Below are 10,846 nucleotides of genomic sequence, written 5' to 3' on the forward strand. Positions count from 1 at the left end.
ATTAAATTATAAGTATAAATTATAAAAAAAAAAAAAACAATGTCCAATGAGCTAATCATGGTTTCGACTTGCAGTTACACTGTTTTGAAGCTGTACTGATGCACCTTCCCTTAGAGATAGTATTAACTAAATAAAGGATTGAGTTTTCCTTAAGCCATAGTGAAGGAATTGGTTGGTACCAAGACTTTATTGATGTACATTCCATGTTATTCTTTACAAACATGGCAATATTCAGTCCGGAAACTATATCTTAATTCAAAAATACAATAAATGAGGATTGTACCATTGATATGAGCTATTAAATTGACAGATAACCATTAATCCAGCTATTAACAACTTAGAATCATTAATTTTATTTTATTTTTTTATTTATAAAGAAGAGAACCATTTCCAATGGAAACAAAATTTTTCCAAGGTGAAAAGGACAACCGAGTTGGAGAAATCAATAATGAAACAGGGTGGAGTCCTCTAGATACCTTGTGAGTTTATGAAATTAATAGGGTGAATCATCTCCTTTAATTAAAATTAATATAGCTTAAAAATATAAATTTATCAAAATACCCTTATTTTAAGGTCTCCCCTTAACAAAACATGCATGCGTGAGTATCACTGTTCACATATGAAGAATCTGAATTTGGTTCCATTCAACATGAATCGAATCTTCTCCTTTCTGAAAAAAAAAAAATTCATTCTATCCTTTATATTCATGCATGTGTATTAATACTCTAGATATTACTATATATTTGTTCAACTTTGAATGGAAACAAATGATTTAGATTGAAAAAAATTATAAAAAATTGATGATTCTGATTTCTCTTATGATATTCGAAAACATTATCTTCCATTGGATTATAGAGAATGATGTGGATTGAATACATAAAATTTTCATTGAGATTCAATCATTTACTTTCTTTTGTAAAAGGAGATGCTCTCTAAGTCTCAGTGCGGGATAATCTATGGTAACCGGTAAACGGTGATGTGCTGTGAGCATCCAATGACTTGGAGGATATGAACATGCACCCCCAACTGGTGGATGTTCACTGTACCACATCGTTCACAGTAGAGAATTCTGACTCGATAATCTCATGTATGTCCATCCATCGGAAGACTGAGAGCCTTTGTGTTCACACTCCACACCATGATTTTGAAAATCAGGTTGAATCGCCCAGGATTGCTTGGATTTAACCGGTATCATGGGTTTAGGGAATGATATCGGTATCTGCCGTTACCGATCCAATAGCGATTCGGATCGATGGGTATTGGTCGGTTTAACCCTTGCTTTTTTTAGAAGTACTATTTTTTTACTATTTTACCCTTGAGATGATTTGGATTACGGATCTAGATCGATAAGAGACTGGGGATTGGGCTCAGTCGATACGAATCCAATATGGCCGATACGGCCAATACAAGACCGATACTTAAAACGATGATCGGTATCAGTTGAGGTCGATCCTAATTTTTGATCAATCCGATACCCATTCATTAAGGCCTTCTTTGGTATCATTTTTCTTTTTTATTTTTATTCATAAAAACAGTTTTGGTTGCATTTGGTATCATTTTTGGAGTTTGCTTCTATTTAAAAAAAAATTGATAAACACACAAAAATAAAAAAAGAGATGAGAGTCATTTATATGTTTTGTCGAAAATTGATTTTTAGTTATTTTTGCACGAACTTTAATGAACGCATGCTTAAAGTCCTAATATGGAGGGGATAAAGTAGTCATTTGTTTTGTAATTAGAAATCCAAATCCTTTGCGCTCTCTTCTTCAGCCTAAAATGGTGAAAGAATTATAAGAAAGATGGGTGAAAGAACATCTCTTCATCAATTTCTCAAAAAACTATTTTGCACATAAAGATGCCAAACTATTTTTGACAAAAAAAACTATTTTTATCAAATAGTTACCAAATCATTTTTATGTTTTGATAAAAAATGGATTTTATTAATGATTTGTGTTAAATAGGTAAAAATAAAAAAGAAAAATGACACCATAGAGAGCCTAATACAATTCAAGATGATGTAATCGTTTTTAAAAGAAAAACAGGGGTAAATCCGTCCGATTCAGTCAAATCCCAGAAGATACGAATCCGACCCCACATCAGTATCGGAAAGTCCTTGTACTCCCCCCTATAATCACATCTGACGGCTATAAAGTAGCGATAAAACTCGGTCCACTTGACAGTGACCCCGTCGATATTGTCCACACCGTAATAGAACATAGACCACTTCTAATGTACACCATTTTGGTCTTCTCTTCCGGCCGTTCGGTTGGAATCACTACAAAAACCAAGTCAAACGGTCGCAAATCTAATGGACATCATTACTCCACGCGATTTTATGTACACGCGCGCGTGACTCTTCGATTTCCCCAAAACCCACAAGGACACACGGTATCATTGTTGCAAATTTCAAGAAAAAATAATGGCAAAATAGGAAGCAAATTGAAAGCGAACGTTCAACTAAAGCAAACAACGGTACAGCCATGAGACAGCATACTTGACACGTCAGCATTCCTAATCATCTAAACCGCGTGTTAGCCGTAAGGAAAAATTGAATTAGGTTTCCTATAAATCCGCCCTCACTCGATTTATGCCTTTTCACATGCTCGTCACACCCCACCATTTGTGAGAGAAAATATGAACAGAGAAAAAAAAAAAAAGGGTAGAGAGGCGGAAATCTCTCCTTTCTAGTCTCTTTCCACCTCTCTCCTTCAAGGCCTCAACTTGTCTGAAAAATCTCTGCAACTATAGTCGGAAAATACTGAAATTTGAAGGTTGAAGCTTTGAGATCGATCGAGAAGAAGGAAGGTTAGGGTTTGTCAAGAGCCGAAGACTTCTGGAGCGGCTTTAATTTGAAGCTTTCTGGAGTGGTTTTAGTCTTTTAGCTCATAAACATTTCCATTAGTAGAAGACAAAGTCGCATTTGGAGTTGATAAAATAATAGGTCTTGAGAGTGGTTAAGATTGGAGCTTTGGAGAAGTCTTTGGCCCTTGATCTTCCGTCATGGAACCTTCTGACGTTTGGTGTGCATCTCGTTCAAGTTGAAGATTTCAGAGCGCCAAAAACTTTTTTTTTTTTATTATTATTTTTTTAATTTTCTTTAAAGCTTTGAAGGTCGGAAGAGATTTGGTATTGCAAGAGGTATGTTTGAGAACTGTAGTTTTTTGTCTGGTTATAATGCAAATATGTAAAGTGATCTTCTTTTGGGGGTGACTGAGTTGTTCGGTGATTTCTGGTTTTCTTGGTAGACATTTTTGGTATGTTGATGATTTTTTGCAAATTTTGGGTCAGTTTTGGTTTCTCCTTTAGGATTTTATATTTCGTCGGAGTTTCTGGAGATTTAGTGAAGAATCTGCTGTGTTTTATTTTTTAATTTTTTTAGTGAATAAAAAACTCTTCTGCTGCGATCTCCACTGAAGCTCGAAATTGCTCAAAGGTGTGGTTTTGCTGCGGCTGTTTAAGCTTTACATTTTTCTTGTGCTCTAACTTTTACAGATTCTTCTATTTCCTTTTGCTCCAAAGTAAAATTTGAAGTCTTTTTTCCGTTCTTACTTTGAAATATTTGTTCAAAAGCTTCAAAATCGGTGTTTCAAGGTTGAGTTTACTGTGGATCTACCAGACTTTCTCATCTTCCTTCTTTTGTCAAGATTTTCGACTAATCTAAGGTTGTAAGCGCTTTCATATGTTTTTGCAACTCAAACATTTGTTCAAGAGTTCGTCTTTTGTGAGATTTCAGGATCTGGTAGGATTTCGGTATGGCGTCCAAAAAGTTCCAGCCTAGCCGGTCGAGTCTATCTGATACTTCTGAACCACAGCAGGGGAGGCCGCCTCCTCTTCCAGCGCATGTGACTTTTGCTCGGAGGACTTCGTCGGGTCGCTATGTTAGCTACTCGAGGGAGTCGAATGACCTTGATAGTGAAGTTGGTAGTACTGATCAATACATGAACTACACGGTGCACATACCACCAACTCCTGATAATCAGCCCATGGATCCATCCATCTCACAGAAGGTTGAAGAGCAGTATGTGTCAAGTTCTCTTTTCACTGGTGGGTTCAACAGTGTCACTCGAGCTCATCTCATGGATAAGGTGATTGAATCTGAAGCAAACCATCCCCAGATGGCTGGTGCCAAAGGATCATCGTGTGCTGTACCTGGGTGTGATGGAAAAGTCATGAGTGATGAGCGAGGACAAGACATCCTTCCCTGTGAATGTGATTTTAAGATCTGCAGGGATTGCTATATAGATGCTGTAAAGATGGGTGGTGCAGTATGCCCTGGGTGCAAGGACCCATATAAGTCTACAGATTTAGATGAATTAGCTGCTGATAATGGCCAGCCGCTATCATTGCCACCACCGGCAGGGATGTCCAAGATGGAAAGGAGGTTGTCTTTGATGAAATCAACCAAGTCGATGTTAATGAGGAGCGAGACTCGGGACTTTGATCATAACCGTTGGCTGTTTGAAACCAAGGGGACATATGGGTACGGGAATGCTATATGGCCTCAGGAGGGAAATTTTTCGGATGACAAGGATGATGGGGCTCGTGAGCATGCAGAACTGATGAGTAAACCTTGGAAGCCACTTACGCGCAAACTGAAGATCCCTGCCGCGGTTATTAGCCCGTATAGGTAATGTCACTAGGTTTTTCCTGATTAATCTCTGCTTTGGATCAATTTTGGTATTGGCATCATTCCTTCCCCTTATTGTATGTTGGTTGGATGATGGTTCATGCTTTAAAAACTGACACAAAATGAAATGAGCAATGAAAGTGAAAAGAAAAAGCCTTCTGTTAGTCATAATTGAGCCACCGGTGTCATAGATGAGATTCCTTTTAGAACTTGCTAGAATGAGCTTGAGATTGTCGTTCATAATTTTGATTATTATCTGATTAATATGTAAAAGTTGGCTATTTCTTATGATTCTGAGTTGTTGGTGAAAAACAGTTTTATATGTATGTGCTGTACAAAAAGGGAATCACATTGGGCCCATCACTGGAACCTTTGGAAAATATGGTGTGCAGGTTGAAAGGGCCATCATACTGGCATCTTTAGATATATAATGAATGGAAGGTCTGTAAATGACATGCAATGATTTTTTGAAAGAACTTATCCTGAACTGGCTTCATGATTTTAGTTTTTTTCTGATTTCTATTTTACTTTTCCTTTTAACTTTGTTATTGTTTGCATTTTATTTTGACCATCTGAAATCAAATATTTGGTTGGATGGGTTAGACCAGTAGGCCTGATCGGTCAGAAGGGGATTTTGAAATTGGTACTCATTTATTTCCTCCATTGAAATGATGAGTATGCAAACCATATATGTAAGGGACATCATGATGCAAGAACTCATGATACACTATTAACTCTAGACCCTCTCTACTTGGTGGCATCCTTTCTAGTTTCTTGCATAACTGTATGTAATTGATTTCTTACCTCACTATTCTTGGGATTCAGCCATTTCATACAAAATATGGTACAAGATTATATTTCATTGTAGTGCTTCTGTAATAATGTGTCGTGACACTTCTTTGCTGTTTTGTATCTTATTTTTCCCCTCTCCTATCCTCACAGGCTTCTAATTGCTGCTCGATTGATTGCACTTGTTCTGTTTCTGTGGTGGAGGGTTGTATACATAAATGTGGATGCAGTCTGGCTATGGGGTATGTCTGTGGTATGCGAGATCTGGTTTGCCTTTTCTTGGCTACTTGATCAGCTGCCAAAGCTCAATCCTGTTAACCGTTCCACAGATCTTGCTGTGCTGAAAGAGAAATTTGAAACACCTGGCCCCCACAATCCGACTGGAAAATCTGATCTCCCAGGCATAGATGTCTTTGTCTCTACTGCAGATCCTGAGAAGGAGCCACCTTTAGTCACTGCAAACACCATCCTCTCAATTCTTGCAGCTGACTACCCTGTTGAAAAGCTTTCTTGCTATGTTTCTGATGATGGTGGTGCTCTTCTTACCTTTGAGGCCATGGCCGAAGCAGCAAGTTTTGCCAATGTGTGGGTTCCATTCTGCCGGAAACATGACATTGAACCCAGGAACCCAGAGTCTTACTTTAATCTGAAGAGAGATCCTTATAAGAACAAGGTGCGCACTGATTTTGTCAAGGACCGCAGAAGAGTGAAACGTGAGTATGATGAGTTCAAGGTCCGGATTAATGGCCTTCCTGATTCTATCCGGCGCCGTTCTGATGCCTATCATGCTCGGGAGGAGATCAAAGCTATGAAGCTGCAGAGACAAAATGCAAGAGATGATGATCTTGCAGAGCCTGTGAAAGTCCAGAAAGCTACTTGGATGGCTGATGGAACACACTGGCCTGGCACTTGGTTGCATCCTGGGATAGAGCACTCAAAAGGTGATCATGCTGGTATCATACAGGTAAACATTTCATTGAAACTTCTTGTTACATTTCTTCTTGATTACATTGTTGTGGAACAAATTGTTACGGTTGCCTGCAAATTGATTTTTGTGGGACATTATCTCCTAAGTTTGACCCATTTTTCCCTAAATGATGTGGAGAGTATTCTTTTCCTTGCTTTTCCATTTTTTTTTTTCACTAAAGGACAGCTAAACATGCTTTTATCAACTGCAGGTGATGTTGAAGCCTCCCAGTGATGAACCATTACAAGGCACTGCAGATGAGACCAAGCTCATTGATCTCACTGATGTGGATATCCGTCTTCCCTTGCTTGTCTATGTTTCCCGTGAGAAACGGCCGGGATATGATCACAACAAGAAGGCCGGGGCCATGAATGCTCTTGTCCGGGCCTCTGCGATTATGTCCAATGGCCCCTTCATCCTCAACCTCGATTGTGACCACTACATCTACAATTCCCAGGCAATGAGAGAAGGCATGTGCTTCATGATGGACCGTGGTGGTGATCGCCTTTGTTATGTCCAATTCCCCCAGAGGTTTGAGGGTATTGACCCCTCTGATCGATATGCCAACCATAATACTGTTTTCTTTGATGTTAACATGCGAGCCCTTGATGGTCTTCAGGGTCCTGTATATGTGGGAACTGGATGCCTTTTCCGCAGGATTGCCCTCTATGGCTTTGACCCACCTCGATCAAAAGAACACACCTCTGGTTGCTGTAGCTGCTGTTCGGGCCGCAAACGGAAGGCATCGGTTGCCAATACCCCTGAAGAGAACCGGGCCCTTCGAATGGGAGATGATGATGATGATGAAATGAACCTTGCTTTGTTTCCCAAAAAGTTTGGCAACTCTTCTATCCTCGTGGATTCAATCCCAGTTGCAGAATTCCAAGGTCGTCCCCTTGCTGATCACCCAGCTGTGAAGAATGGACGTCCACCAGGTGCTCTGACAATCCCTCGTGATCTTCTTGATGCTTCTACCGTTGCAGAGGCAATCAGTGTCATCTCTTGCTGGTATGAGGATAAGACTGAGTGGGGCAACCGTGTTGGGTGGATTTATGGGTCTGTGACGGAAGACGTTGTAACAGGATATCGGATGCACAACAGAGGATGGAAATCTGTTTATTGTGTGACCAAGCGTGATGCTTTCCGAGGCTCAGCCCCAATCAATCTCACTGATCGGCTTCACCAGGTCCTCCGGTGGGCCACTGGTTCTGTTGAGATATTCTTCTCTCGTAATAATGCCCTTCTGGCCAGCTCGAAAATGAAATTTCTGCAGAGGATTGCCTACCTCAACGTCGGGCTCTATCCCTTCACCTCTATCTTTCTCATTGTTTACTGTTTCCTTCCAGCACTCTCCCTCTTCTCTGGCCAGTTCATTGTGCAGACCCTCAATGCTACATTCCTTGTTCTGCTGCTGATCATCACTTTAACCCTTTGCATGCTTGCCATACTGGAGATCAGGTGGTCAGGTATTGAGCTAGAGGAATGGTGGAGGAATGAGCAGTTCTGGCTAATTGGAGGCACAAGTGCTCACCTTGCTGCTGTACTTCAGGGGCTACTGAAAGTAATTGCTGGGATTGAGATTTCATTCACATTGACATCCAAGTCAGGTGGTGATGACGTTGATGATGAATATGCTGACCTCTATATTGTCAAGTGGACATCCCTTATGATTCCACCCATCACAATCATTATGGTGAACTTGATCGCAATCGCGGTTGGCTTCAGCAGGACCATTTATAGTACCATACCACAATGGAGCAAATTGATAGGTGGGGTTTTCTTCAGCTTCTGGGTCTTGGCACATCTTTACCCTTTCGCCAAAGGTTTGATGGGAAGAAGAGGAAGCACACCCACAATCGTGTATGTCTGGTCAGGCCTCATTGCAATCACCATATCCCTCCTCTGGGTGGCAATCAGCCCACCTTCTGGCACCACTACCATTGGAACGGGGTTCACATTCCCTTGATTCATTATTTTTAAAGGTAAAGCCTGCGTTCTCTATTCTCTCCTTGAAATTCTTTTCTTGACCATTAGGTCATGCTGGTTACTGCTAGGGTCCACCTGACCCGTTTGACTCTCCTGTGCATCTTGAATTACTACATATCTGGAGATGATTTGTCCCCATAATGGAGATGGGGTGTGGATACTACTACATTGAACTTTAAGAGGAACAGAAATTTTTGGTGGATTTATTTGTTTTCAGTGTTTCCCCATTCATTTGTATTGATTTATACAGGGAGTGGGGAGGGGTGGGGGAGTACTTGAACAGTTCATTGTTCCATTCATGTGTAATATCAGTAAACATCAATTAAAACTAAAGTTCTTTTGTTTTTTTGGTAACGTATACTTTAGTTGAATGCTTCATCAGATTCAGATTCATTATGAACTTGTGGTGGATTATCCTCTCCAACATCAATGACCCAAACAACTTGGAACTGGAAGGAGTTGGACACACATCTCCAAGTGTTTGCAGGTGTTCAGATGTGTCCAACACCTCCCTGCCCTTGGATGATCGTTGGAGGGGAGTTGGAAGCCCCAGTCATTGGAGGATAGCCGTATCTCTGTTTGCTAATGTCCTCACTGTTTAATACCACTTGCTAAACACTATGTGTTCAATTCTACTTGCTAAACAATCGGTGTTTGACTATTTATCACACTACCTGATTGAAAATTTGAAGTTTGTCTCTGGTAAAACTACAAAATCGGTGTTCAGATGTTTGACTATTCAAATTGAGTTTCACTTCATCAAGTAAACCTCCAAAATTTTCTGCTATTTAAATTACTCAAAATAATATTGGGTATTACAATACTATGTCGAACGGTACCTGTCTATAAAAAAAAAAAAGGCATAAAAAAAGCATCAATAGTTCAAAAGATTAATATTTAATTAAAATTATGAAATGTAATACAATAATAAGATGCTTAGGATATGTCACCATAAAAAATTAAGAACATAAATTTGATTATTCTAATTAAAAAGATTAGATGATGACGTCAAGTCAAATAATATAAATTAGGGTTAAATTAAAGATCGGGTTGCGTCAAGCCGTGGATCTGGGCTTAACTAAGGTCAAATCTATTTTTCAATTATAATCTACCCTCAGGATCAAAATTATTAACCTAGGCCTTGTTCAAGCAAAGGGTAGGCCAAGATGGGTCAGGCCATCAAGACCGAATTTACACTCTACGTAGAGACATGTAGGCTATAACCTAGGAATGTAGAAAAGGAAAAAAACTACACATGCATTTGTGAAAGACAAACCATAGTTAGTAAAATACGTGTATTATATGCGTATAATACCCGCATCCGAACGTTTAATTCAAAAATTCGTAATTTGGCGTATCAATCCAAAAAAATCGTTTAATACCTGGATTTTAAAGATAATCATATTATTCACGTATAATACTCGTATAATACGTTACATACTCAAAAAAAATTTTGGGTTTTAAAAAAAAAAAATTTGAGATTAACCCAAATGGGCCAAATCCCGATTCCCGACTCTTGTCTTCTATCAGGAACCCTAATCGATTGAAACTATAACCCTTTTTCTTTCCTCATCTAAGTAAACCAAAAAAAGGAGGAACTCTTGCCCCAGTGAGCTCTTCTCCTCCATCTCCGTTCTCGGTGGCCAGCGACGGAGGGCGATAGGTGAAACATCAATAACCCTTGCTCTCATTCTCTTCTCCATTTCTTTTCCCATTGATTGTTGAAAACCCAATCAACACTTTCTCTTCTCCGTTTCTCTTCCCATTGGTAGTTGAAAATCCAATCGAGGCGATTGCATTTGTAAATAATTTTTAACGAGAAGCAAGAGAGATTCAAAAGAGATGACTCACATGGGCAAAGATGGCCAAGGGTGGGATTCTCCAAAAAAGGTTGAAATGAAAACCTTTCTAGGAAATTTAGCATACAATCGTTATTTGAATTGGACTGACAATTATTTACAAACATAGTTGCTGCCGGACAATATGAAGAATTAAAAAGAGGGAAATGACACGGATGTTTTCCTCCCTCTATTCTTGCAATAATGCATCTGATAAATCAAAGGAGTTAAAAAGAGGAGGTTCTTGAGCCTTAAAATTAATCCGTGATCGGTCTTAGATTGTACCCCCATGGAAATTTCAAGAAAATCCAAGCACATCTCTGGGATGAACGATTGCAAACACTTATTTTCCATTTTCTTAAACCTTGTTTTCGCACTAAAAAGAAAAAGAGAACGTGTAAAAGTTACGAGATGAGATGAGGTTTGATTCTCCCCTTAGTTCTTTTTACCATACCTATTTTAGGGGTTAAATTTAATTAATATTAAATGTGAAAATCCAAAATAATGAGAAATGATTTCAAATTGAAAAATTAGATTGGATTTTAGTGTCCATAAAAACATGGTAAATTAGAATTTAGTTTCAAACAATCATTTTTAGTCCCGGGTTTTTGCTCCTGGATTTTTTACAGAGCAACCGTA

General features: G+C 39.2%; 1 protein-coding gene across 1 annotated transcript; it reads left to right on the plus strand.

The window, feature by feature from the left end:
- The first annotated feature begins 2,602 nt into the window (after positions 1–2,602).
- LOC122081651 (cellulose synthase-like protein D3) lies at positions 2,603–8,723 on the plus strand. The gene is made up of 4 exons (XM_042648839.1): positions 2,603–3,138; positions 3,734–4,627; positions 5,570–6,380; positions 6,595–8,723. Exons 2-4 carry the CDS (start codon positions 3,753–3,755, stop codon positions 8,347–8,349), a joined length of 3,441 nt encoding a protein of 1,146 aa, XP_042504773.1. The 5' UTR covers positions 2,603–3,138; positions 3,734–3,752; the 3' UTR covers positions 8,350–8,723.
- Positions 8,724–10,846: the final 2,123 nt, after the last annotated feature.

Source organism: Macadamia integrifolia, chromosome 6 (assembly GCF_013358625.1).
Source record: "Macadamia integrifolia cultivar HAES 741 chromosome 6, SCU_Mint_v3, whole genome shotgun sequence".
Classification (NCBI taxonomy): Eukaryota; Viridiplantae; Streptophyta; class Magnoliopsida; order Proteales; family Proteaceae; genus Macadamia; species Macadamia integrifolia.